This window comes from Malus domestica, chromosome 06 (genome assembly GCF_042453785.1).
Source record: "Malus domestica chromosome 06, GDT2T_hap1".
Classification (NCBI taxonomy): Eukaryota; Viridiplantae; Streptophyta; class Magnoliopsida; order Rosales; family Rosaceae; genus Malus; species Malus domestica.
The window spans coordinates 32,022,211-32,034,049 of record NC_091666.1 but is presented as its reverse complement, the minus strand read 5'-3'; the positions used below and the strand labels follow the sequence as shown (position 1 = coordinate 32,034,049).

Genomic DNA, 11,839 nt, shown 5'->3' with positions numbered 1-11,839 from the left:
CATCCATCAGATATTCTATAAAGAACACGAGTTATAGGAAAAATAGTAGTAATTCAATCTAGCCTCAGTAAGCATGTTATCTCCAAGCATTTCGTAGAACATAATTGTTAAATCATGATTTTCCATATATACATTTCTACTATTAAAACATGCATTTTAGAAGGGGTCCACTCACAGATACTTAGTCACCGAAGAGCCACGCAAACTAGCAAACACGAAAACGCTATAATAATTGCTCCTAAGCACATAAAGGGTCCAATTAATAAAATTATATTATAACAATTGAATTTGGGAAAACAGACTTCAGAAACGGATTCAGGAAGTCGAATTACCCTAAGAAAGGTCCCGGTTAAATTTTTGAAAAATCAACATAAGTCAACAGGGAAATATTCCAAGAATATTCCGTTTGATAGGCTGGAGGGTTTGGGCTGAAGGGCCCTTGGGTTTTTGAGCTTGGGTCCATGCTTTACACAACCCAAGGGCCTTAGTTCACTTAGGGTTTTGGGTTGGGTTTTAGAATTAGGAAATTGGGTTGGTTTAGGTAAATGGGCTAAGGGGTTTAGGCCTAAAGGGTTTTGGGTTTCTAGGTTAATGGGTTAGGGAATTGAGTTGATAAAAGGGCCTGGAGTAATTAATTGGGTTTGGGCTTAAAAGGGTCATGGGTTGGGCTAGATGCCCATGAGTTTTGGGCTGGTTTCGAAGGACTTGGGTTAGGTTGACCCGTTTTCAAGCCAATGAATTGGCCGGTTTCTGGGCACCACTTCGAACGCCCATAACTTCTTCGTTACTCATCCAAATCAAGTGATCCAAACATGAAAGTTGTAGTACTCGACGAGATGAAGAGATTGATACCCTGCGCGCCGCCAACTCATCGTGGTTTGGCCAAAAATTGCCTCGAAAGAGTCGATGCTAGTCGAAAAACTGAGGAAGTATCCACAAACTAGTTCTTCTTGGTTTTGACGTCTAAAGCAAGTACAAATGGGTTAGTTTTCAACCATTTACGAGGGAAAGACGATCAAAAGGGTTTAGAAACTTACCCTTGTGACGGGAATTCGATAAAAGACTTCGGAGCTCATCCTCCATACCGAAGCTCGGTAACTCTTTCGCCTTCGTCCAGTTTCAATGATGCAGGAAGGGAGCTCGAGGATGGTGTTGTTGTTTGTTAGTGAGAAAAGCCCTCCGAGGCAGTGGCGGATTCAGGAAATAATATTATGGGGGTCAGTAAGAATAGCGGGCAAATTTTTACCCTAAATAGCATACATATCACCATTTCATCAAGTCTTGATAGACCTAAAGTCATTTGGAAACACATATTGCACACATGTTAATGTATGAAAGAGGCAGCACCCAAGGTATCCATGGACATTCACGAGTCTTGGTAGGCCTGAAGTCAGTTGGAGGGCATGTATGAAGCCAACTCTAATCTTCAAAAGGGCAGCACCTAAGGTATATATGGACATTCACCGAATTCAGAGATTCAGCACCAAAGGTATCCATGGACATTCACTGAAGTTTGGGGGGTTAGCTAACCCTCCCTGCCCCTCAATGCATCCGCCACTTGGGCTCATCAATTAAGACCTAAAAACCAATTTTCAGAAGAAAGAAACTTTTCAGAAGAAAGAAAAAAATAAAATAAAGGGAAAGGGAACCGGGGGACAAAACAGGGGATGGGCCCCTTGGGCTCACCAATTAAGATCCAAAAACCAATTTTAAAAGGAAAATATCTAGCCCAAGGTGAAATTTTATGAAAATACCCCCATTGGTTCCGATAAAATCGAGACAAATTGTTACAATGTTACAAACTTTTTCGGCAAATACTTTGGATTCAAGGACATGAACCTCTAGTCGGACTTAGAGAATGGCGAGTTCAAGTAAAAAGTATGATTTAGATGGTAATCATGTTCTTCAATGATTTTATACAAATTTGAACAGCAATGCAACTATTCCAACCGACATGTTTCGAAAACATTTACTCAAATTTCACTCTTTTAAGGCTTTTATGCAGATTTATGAACAGAAATCTCCCCTTGAAACTTATCATTCAATATGTTTGAATGAAATTTGTAGCACAGGAAATGATATCATATAAATAAGGAAGATGAACAAGACGAACGCGTGTAATGGATCCGGAACGCATAAGGAATACATTTGCAAAGGAATAACACATTAGATAACAAGAACTGGTATTAATAACCGAATATATTAATTCAACAAGCAGTATGTCTTACTCACATGAACAATTATGCCTTACTCACATGAACAATTATTAACTGGCCTCAACTTAACAAAGATCGCAACTAGAATTTCATTTTAAGTACCTCACGCAATTGCAGACGTTTTTTGTGTGTTTCTTCTGATGCGTGAGGCATAAATTCTTCTCCAGATTCATGTGCAGGAGGCTTAAATTCATCTGGAGATTCGTACTCGGGAGGGCTAAATTGTTTAGGAAGAGATACCTCCCTAAGTGCGGCAAGAGCAGCTTTTCTCCTTTGCTTCACCTCCCGCCGAATCCTTATCTGGTCCTCTAGTCTTTCCTTCGCTCTCTCAGCGAGATCAGCCCTAGTAGTAGCCTGCTCAGCCCGGTTCCTGAATTGCGTAACCTTTTCCATTGCAGCTTCCAACTCCTTCTTCAAATTTTCTGACTTGTCTTCCGCGGCGCTGAAGCTGAACTGACGGCTAAAGCCTTCCGCCAATGACAAAGGAATTTGATCAGCCTGCTCAGCCTTCTTAACCAAGGACTCGTACTCCTTCAACGAAATTGTTACTTGGTAATCATTCTCATCCTTTCGCTCTTCAGCTTCTTCCTTCTGTTCACCAATTTCGGAAACCTCAACAAAATCAACAAGGGGAGATTGTTCGTCCGTTTCTTCGTCTACGCTATCTGCTCCTTGCTTTAACATTCTGTTTTCGTTCTTGGCAGTTTCAGCTTCTATTGCTAGTTGCTGAATCGCGAGGTACAACCCCGATTTCACATTTTCAGCTCTTGCTTCAGTTGCCTCTGCTGCTGCAATTTTTGACCTCCCTCTATGAAGCTCAGATTCCAGCATTGCTATCTCAACCAGAGCATTGTTTTCCCTTTCTGCCATCTCACCAAGCTCTATAATAGCTTTCTGTAAATCCTCAGTAAGAACTTCAACGTCGCGCTTCAGGCTGTTGGCCACTTGATTTGCATCAATAAGCTCCAATTTTAATTGATTCAGTTCCATTTCTAGCGCCTTGATGAAACCTTCCTGATCCGAGATCTTTCTTTCCTTCTCTTCTAACTCCTTTTCCAGCTGCTTCAAGTCATTCATCGCATCAGAAGACGCCATCTCAGAGAAACTAAGGTTTTCATTCACCTGTTTAATCTCCAACTGAAGCATCTCAATGAACGAAGACTTGGCTAGGAGCTGATCCTCCAACTCCTCCATCTTTGCCTTTTGTTTGTTTGAATCTTCAAGCTGCTCCTGCGCTAGAAGAGCAGCCTGTATAGCCACCTCAAACTCAGCATCTTTCGCAGATAAGATTGCCAACTTCTCTTTCTCTCCTTCACTAGCAGCAACCTTTGACATAACCATGGCTTCACTTAACTCCGAGACATGTTTAAGAAGCTCTTCTGCCCTCTCTTTTTCCATCACGAAAGCTGTTTCCATCAGCTCTGCTTGCGATAGAGCTTTTAGCTCCGAATCTCTAGCGTACGCGAGTTTTGTTTCCATGCTAAGCAGCTCTGCTTGTGTAGCCTTCAACTCACTAAAAACATGCATGAGCTGCTCTCTCACCTTCAGAGTCTCCGTCAACTGATCTGCCATCTCCGTTACCTTGGATTCGAGTTTGTATATCTGTACCCGAGCCTCTTTACATTCCTCAACGTACTTATCTCTCTCAAACTCGATGTTTTCAAGGAGAGCGGAGAGTTCAACTGCTGTGTACTGGTGGTGTTGCAGCTTGAGAAGGGCTTGCATGTAGGCAGCATCTTTTGCTTCCAGCTGCACCTTGTAATTGGCCAAATCCTTCAACACACCTTCAAGCTCCCTCTCTTTCTCACTATCCTTCTGCAAAAAATAGTGGGAATCAACAAACTTAAGAACACTATTTGCATGCCAAAACAGCCTATCAATAGTATGGTTACATAAAACTACCAGATTATTTATTTAGTTAAAATTTTTGGTATAGCATCTTCAAATATACATTTCCATATGCATTATACCAAATCAAATTTGGTGAAGAAAGTGGAGGTTTCATTGTTGCAAAGTTTCTTAAATTTGCGATGTGGGACAATTGTTCACATCTCCTTTTACGTGTAGCAAAATTTCAAGTCTAATATAAACAATTGAAATGGGGTGACATAGAGCTCAACTCCTTAAAAACAATTGGCAATAGTAGGAGTAGCTCAACTCCTTATAAACTCTTGCAAGTCTTTTAACTTTCCAATGTGAATCAGTTTTTCACATCCTCACATTTGGAACCCTAGAAATCCTAGAAATTACCTTATAATGATTGTGCATCATTTGTTTCTTTTTATTCGAGCAATATTCTAATGTAATCTAAATTACGGTTTACGAAGAGTGAGATTTGAATTTGGATGCAAAAGTATGAGCAGACAGCTCTAGCCAATTTTACTATGCCATCATACATCACATCTTTAAATAAACGGCATAATTGCATAAACAGAAAAAATGAAAATATGAGTTACACTAGAAAACCATACGCATACATCACAACTCAAACTTAAAGGAAGGATCTTCCAATAGAACTGAGCTGTTATGCTGTTCAGGTGTACACATACAAAGTTAGATCGCTTACATCTGTGCCGGAAACCCGGGTTTTCCGGTGATCAGTCTTCTCTTCAAACAAGGACAAAGCAGCCCGGACTGATTCAATTGGTTTGGTATCAATCTCTCCCATATTTCCCGGTCAGTTAAATCATATATGGGCTAAATTGTATTGATGAATTATTGATACCTGACAGGGAAATTGAGTGAGTGAAAGTGGAGAAATAAGTCACAGGAAACTTGATGTGAATTCTGGGAATTAACGATAGAATGAAACACTGTTTTATTTGCTTTGGAGTATGCTACAAATTAAGGTGAAGGTCCTACCTGTGTATGTTCCGCCAGTGCTTTGGATTGATCACCAAAAACGGCAGAATACAAAATCCTCTTTGGTTCAAAAGATTGGGAGCAATAAATGTAGTTGGACTATGTTTGTAGTAGTTGGACTATGTGACATATACATAGACAACAAAAATATGCCTGCGCTCTTGTGTGCTAATTAAGTCCAAATTGTTGTTCGTAATTATGGTATATACCATAAATTTTCCAGCATATGACTCACATATTCTGTATCCACGTCTGTAGTTTCGACGTGGGCAAGACAATGCTCGAAACTTGTCTCAAATATATATCGTTATCGTTATTGTTATTTATGTAAGTCAAACTTAAAATCTCCTCCAATGAGAGATTATTTAGTAAATGTATGAGAAGCACTACACAAAAACATCTTCATATATTTACTATTATAAAGCTATTTAATAAATGCACGTGACTGGAAAAAAAAAAAAGAGATCTTTTGCACGATCATGAGCGCGTGCATAAAGACTATCTTAATAACGAGCCGACTTGTATACTGTGTCACTTGAGAATGGAGAATATACCAACTCCGATGGATGATCTTTAATTGTCTCATGGCCTCAATATATAAGCCATATGCCCAACCATGATTGAACTATTATTGAATCTATGAATGGAGAAAATGGTGAAGATGCTTCGTCCTTGTCTCCCTTAACGTACAAAATAATTAACAATTATTATTCGCTTGATTGAATTGGAAGCATAGTTAATGGGATTGTTAATAAAAAACGAATTAAGGTCATCCCCATATAGATTTGGTTGTTTTGAGCTACATAGGCTTGGATATGGTTTATGGGGTGCAGTTTTGTTCACCACCCTTAACTGGTGGTATTGTTCACAATCTTACAACCCTTATTACCATTGAATGAGTTTAAATTTTGAGATTTGTGTCTATGCACTACACAGATCTTAAAATTTAAACTCATTCAAATGTAATAAATAAGGTGGTGACTCAAGCCGCGACACATCCTTTCTTTTAAAGTTTTCAAATTTCGATATATTGAGAATATTTTTTGTTCATGAATTATTGAATCGTTTTGGTTAACTATTTTTTCTCTCATGCAGTAGCCTCATGTGAGTTTGGCAGATTGGCAGTTGCCACTCATACTTCATATGCTGATGTCTCATCATCTCTCATCTCTTAACTCTATTTTTCTCCAACAAATACACACATTGAGAGAGAGAGAGAGAGAGAGAGAGAGAGAGAGGCTGAGGCATTGTTCTTCTTCTTCTTCTTTCTTCTTGCAATCTGGTGTTTTAGTGAAGAGTTGGAAAATGGAGAAAACTCTGACAAGAGTTGGGAGCTTTTGGGTTTCCAAGAAAGCTAAGGAAGAGATCTCCAACATCACTCAAGATCTCTCTGTATGTAATTCTACCACCCTAACTTCCACACATACACTCTCTCACCCTCTATTGCATGCATTGTTCTTGATCTTGATTATATTGTTTTCTTTTGTTGGAATTAATCTTGGATTAATGCTGCTTAATTGAGATCTTTTTGTTATGTCTAAGATTAATTGTGTTTAATTATATTTGCTTTTACTAAATCTTTCACAATTCCTAATGCTTTTTTTTTCTTCTTTCAATTGAAATTTTCAGTCATTATCAAACACTGTTGAGGAGAAAGCAAAACGGATATTCAACAAGCTCAAAGGTACATATGGAGCCTTTTATTTTAACCTCATTCCTTGTAATTTTACTCTATAAGAATACATTGAATGTCATATAAAAATTTGACAAAATTAAATATGACTTATTTGGAGTGGCTCCACTTTTGCTTAGACTACCGCTTTTTGTAATAAAACTCCTACATCTATTATATTGTGCTAATGGCAAGATGCATGCAAGTTGATGGACGATGTATGCTTGATGAAATCAAATAAGGTAGTGTTATCCGCACACTTATTTTTACTTCTTACACACCTTTTCTCAAATTTTTGCGATCTAATGAATTGAAGAAGATCAATGACAAAAAAAGAAAAGAGAAAAAAAGGAAAGGTGTGTGGGAGGTAAAAATAGGTGTGTGAATCGCATTATCCATCAAATAATTAGGCATCATACAGAAAAACTAACATGGTGTATCAACAACTAGTAAATATGGTAATGCATGTATCCTTAACTAGTTATGGAGCATGAGTTGGTTTGAATGAGAACGAATTGGATTTCTCAAAACATGTTCTCGGCCTAATACAGCCTTAATTTTGTGTGTTATGTATGAACGGTTTTGGTACCCAGCTGAACTGATCCAATTTATTCTTTAATCACATGGCAATTCACTTGATTAATCAGAAGTACGACTTTATGGTTCTTTAAGTTCATACTTAAACCCTTCTGTCTATCTTCTTGTACAGGTAAGCAACAAAAACCGTTGCCTGATCTTCTCCGAGAGTACTACCTTCCACCGGGCCTGTTTCCCCGGAACATAACATGTTACGAATTTGACGAATCAAAGGGCAAGCTCATTGTTTACTTGCCTTCTCCCTGTGAGGTGAGCTTCAAGGACTCATCTGTTGTACGATACAGCATTCGCATCAAAGGAACATTGTCGAGGGGAAAGCTTAGTGGAATCGAAGGAATGAAGACAAGGGTTCTGGTGTGGGTGAAAGTCACTAGCGTTTCTGTCGAGGGCTATAAGTCTGAAAAAGTATGGTTCACCGCTGGTATGAAGAAATCACGACCCAAAGATGCTTATGAAATGCCTCGCGATGCCATTATAGTCGAAGAATTCTAAGGATGTGAGGTTTTTCGTTTTTACACTCGTTATATTTTCGGAATATGAAAATCTTAAGCAAATAATTGTGCACGCAATTGTTTTCTTTTATTCAATATGCAGAAATTGTCACGCGACTTGATCATCTTCCCAATATAATATATTTCTGAAAGATGTAAAGAAAAAAAATGATCATTCACAACAAACAACTGTAAACCAAAATCTAGCTGCAAGATTCAGTTACTTAAACTACAACCAAGTAGACACAAAACATCAATCCAAATAAAACCTAATTATACTAACCTGTAGAACTCCCGTTTGATGCAGTCATGGTGGATCTCGATCAACCTGAAAAGCACAGCAATTCTTCTTCTCTCTGTCAGGGTATTTATCACTCAAACTAAGAATAGGGCTTAGTTCCAAAAGAGCACACCCCTGTGAGAGAAGAGATTGCCATATATATATATATATGTACACACATATCCTTCTCATATTAGAATATGGATTCCCTATTAAAATCCTTATGGAAAACTACTTAAGCCTTCCTAATTCAAATCAGTTTTTCCCTGCAATAGAGTCCTCTACTGCCAAGAACTGAATTCCATCTTCTTAGAGGCTTTCTTATTCGGATTGGACTCAAACAACTAATATCCGATCATCTTATCTCATGTTCACATTCTTACATTCTCCCACTTGAACATGAGACAAAGATCAAACCTTGCCGTCACCAATCATAAGAAGTGATCACATAACCTCATCTAAGATTTAACCATCATGACCACTGTCCCATTACATCTCAAAATATAGAAACCAAGAATCTCCGACCACAACCAAATTGTAGTATTAATTCAAGGCTCACATATATTCAATTTGTAAATATGACTCATGACTAACATAAACCGTCAAACATTATGCTCCCACTTTTCAAAAGATCACAACACACATTAATCTTCACAGAAAAGCAACATAGTAATTGACTATATAAAATCATTAACCACAAACTTAAAAACAGACAAACTGTTCTTTCAAAGTTACTAATGAAACTAAATTCTAACTCAGTCCAGTATCCGTACCTCAACACCTGAAAGCCAAAGTATCGAGTAGCAGACAAGGACACTTATTAAAACACAAACAACCTTAACAAACTAACTAAAGCAAGTTAAAACATAAAGCATCCTTAGTTCAGCTTGTCAGAATTGCACATACAGTTCTTGAAACACATATACTTCTGCAATCCCAAGCCTTTAACACACACGTGATTACTCCCACTGATCAAAACCTTCTAGTACTCCCATTGAAGAAACATGTTTCTTGAATTCTCCAATTGGCAGTGCCTTAGTCAAGGGATCAGCAATCATCATAGTAGTGCTAATGTGCTGTACTTCAATAACTCCTTTCTTGACTTGTTCTCTGACCTTAAGAAACTTCACGTCCATCAATCTAGATGCTGAAGTCCTTTTATTATTCTTAGCAAAAAACACAGCCGAGTTGTTATCACAGAACATTGTTACTGGTTTCTGAACCGAATTCACAATCTTTAAATCTGTCAAAAAATTCTTCAACCATGCTGCCTGTTTCATGCCTTCAAAACAGGCTACAAACTCAGCTTCCATAGTTGATGTGGCTATAATAGTTTGCTTTGCACTTTTCCACGAAACTGCCCCTCCATTGAGTATGAAGATATAACCCCCTATGGACTTCCTGTCATCCACATCTCCAGCTAAATCCGAGTCTGTATACCCCCTGAGCTCCAAAGAATCAGTTCGGCCATATACTAACATGTGAGTTTTGGTTCTCTGCAAGTATCGAAGAACCTTCTTGGCTCCCACCCAATGTGCTTCTCCAGGATTTGCTTGAAATCGTCCTAGCATACCAACTATGAAGGCAATATCAGGCCTTGTACAGATAGTTGCATACATAAGACTTCCAATCAACGAGGCATAAGGCTTAGCTTGCATTTTCTTCACCTCCAAATCAGATCTTGGACATTGAATCTTCGAAAACTTGTCACCTTTATTGACTGGAACCTGACCACAATTGCAACTTGCCATATGAAATTTCTCCAACACTCTGTCAATGTACCCCTTTTGAGATAAACCAAGGAGCCTCCTTTTCCTATCTCGAACAATCTCTATTCCTAGTACATAATGTGATTCTCCAAGATCCTTCATCTCAAAGTTATCACTTAGCATTCTCTTAGTGCTATGAAGCAATTGGGGACATGAACTAGCTAGGAGAATGTCATCAACATAAAGTACTAAGAAGATGAACTCGGAACCTGAGAACTTAATGTATATACAATCATCCAGTTTGTTTTCTACAAAACCTTGTGCAGAGACAATTTGATCAAACTTTAGGTACCATTGCCTTGATGCTTGTTTCAAGCCGTATATGGACTTATTGAGCTTGCATACCAAATTCTCTTTCCCCTTTTCAACAAATCCAACAGGTTGTTTCATGTATATAGCCTCTTGTAAGTCTCCGTTAAGAAAAGCGGTTTTTACATCCATTTGATGTAATTCAAGATCGAAGTAGGCAGCTAAAGACATGATAACTCGCATGGAGTCTTTGGAGGAAACTGGAGAGAAAGTATCATTATAGTCGATCCCCTCCCTTTGAGTAAACCCCTTAGCAACCAACCTTGCTTTATATCTTTCAATTCTTCCAGCAGCATCCCTTTTGGTTTTATATACCCACTTGCAGTCTATTGGCCTAATTTCAGAGTTGGATTCCACCAATGTCCAAACCTGGTTTTTGGACATTGAATCTAACTCATCCTTCATTGCATTGTTCCAAAGAACTGCTTGAGGACTTTCAGTTGCCTGAGTATATGTAAGAGGATCATCAATGTCACCAATATCAAACTCAGTCTTTTGTAAGTACACATAGTCATTGCTTGCAGTGGTTTTCCGAGCTCTTGTGGACCTTCTGATTTCAACTGGAGGTGGAACAGCAACTGGTTCACATGCTTCTGCAAAAGGAATTGTTGCAGCTTGTGTTGTGGAATCAACTCCTACAGAGTTGTCATCAGGAACTCCTAAATCTTCACTCATATCTTCAATGGCAATTGATGATTGATTGGGAAACAATGAGACCGGATTATAATCCATTGTCACATGGTCCCCACCATCTGAATGCATCTCTTCAAATATGAAGAGGATTTTCAGTTGCCTGAGTATATGTAAGAGGATCATCAATGTCACCAATATCAAACTCAGTCTTTTGTAAGTACACATAGTCATTGCTTGCAGTGGTTTTCCGAGCTCTTGTGGACCTTCTGATTTCAACTGGAGGTGGAACAGCAACTGGTTCACATGCTTCTGCAAAAGGAATTGTTGCAGCTTGTGTTGTGGAATCAACTCCTACAGAGTTGTCATCAGGAACTCCTAAATCTTCACTCATATCTTCAATGGCAATTGATGATTGATTGGGAAACAATGAGACCGGATTATAATCCATTGTCACATGGTCCCCACCATCTGAATGCATCTCTTCAAATATGAAATTTTCCCTTGACAAATGAGAGACATCTTCATCTTCTAGGAAAACTGCATTGTGTGTCTTTTGGATCCGAGTGTGACCTTGAGGGATATAGAACCTGTATCCTTTTGATTTCTCAGGATAACCAATAAAATAACATGACTGAGTCCTTGAATCCAGCTTTCTTTCATTAGGATTATATAACTTAGCTTCTGCTTTACAACCCCAAACATGGAAATAAGCAAAACTAGGAACTCTCCCATGCCATAACTCATAGGGTGTGGTAGATACTGCCTTGCTTGGAACTCGATTCAATATATGATTAGTTGTTTTCAAAGCTTCTCCCCACAAGAATCCTGGCAATTTTGATCTGGACATCATGCTTCTAACCATACCAATAAGAGTCATGTTTCTTCTTTCAGAAACACCATTCTGTTGAGGCGTTCCAGGTGTGGTGTACTGCGCCACAATACCATTCTTCTCGAGATAGAGAGCAAATGGTCCCTTTTGCTGCCCGGATTCAGTGTACCTGCCAAAGTAT

General features: G+C 38.6%; 2 protein-coding genes across 2 annotated transcripts; one reads left to right on the top strand and one right to left on the bottom strand.

Annotated features, from left to right (window-relative positions):
- Positions 1 to 2,166: 2,166 nt before the first annotated feature.
- Positions 2,167 to 5,105, bottom strand: LOC103438185 (WEB family protein At5g55860-like). Its single transcript, XM_017332726.3, has 2 exons — positions 4,783 to 5,105; positions 2,167 to 4,031 (listed from the first exon to the last, which is right to left on the bottom strand). The coding sequence occupies exons 1-2, from the start codon at positions 4,882 to 4,884 to the stop codon at positions 2,298 to 2,300; spliced, it is 1,836 nt and encodes a 611-aa protein (XP_017188215.2). The 5' UTR covers positions 4,885 to 5,105; the 3' UTR covers positions 2,167 to 2,297.
- Positions 5,106 to 6,146: 1,041 nt separating this feature from the next.
- LOC103437856 (uncharacterized protein At5g01610-like) lies at positions 6,147 to 7,957 on the top strand. Its single transcript, XM_029104025.2, has 3 exons — positions 6,147 to 6,470; positions 6,708 to 6,762; positions 7,460 to 7,957. Exons 1-3 carry the CDS (start codon positions 6,222 to 6,224, stop codon positions 7,837 to 7,839), a joined length of 684 nt encoding a protein of 227 aa, XP_028959858.1. The 5' UTR covers positions 6,147 to 6,221; the 3' UTR covers positions 7,840 to 7,957.
- The last annotated feature ends 3,882 nt before the right edge of the window (positions 7,958 to 11,839 follow it).

Coding starts and splice junctions, on each gene's coding strand:
- LOC103438185 (XM_017332726.3), bottom strand. CDS start 4,884: ATGGGAGAGATTGATACCAAACCAATTGAATCAGTCCGGGCTGCTTTG. Junction 4,032..4,782: donor CCCGGGTTTCCGGCACAGAT/GTAAGCGATCTA, acceptor TATTTTTTGCAG/AAGGATAGTGAGAAAGAGAG.
- LOC103437856 (XM_029104025.2), top strand. CDS start 6,222: ATGCTGATGTCTCATCATCTCTCATCTCTTAACTCTATTTTTCTCCAA. Junction 6,471..6,707: donor ACATCACTCAAGATCTCTCT/GTATGTAATTCT, acceptor TGAAATTTTCAG/TCATTATCAAACACTGTTGA. Junction 6,763..7,459: donor GATATTCAACAAGCTCAAAG/GTACATATGGAG, acceptor CTTCTTGTACAG/GTAAGCAACAAAAACCGTTG.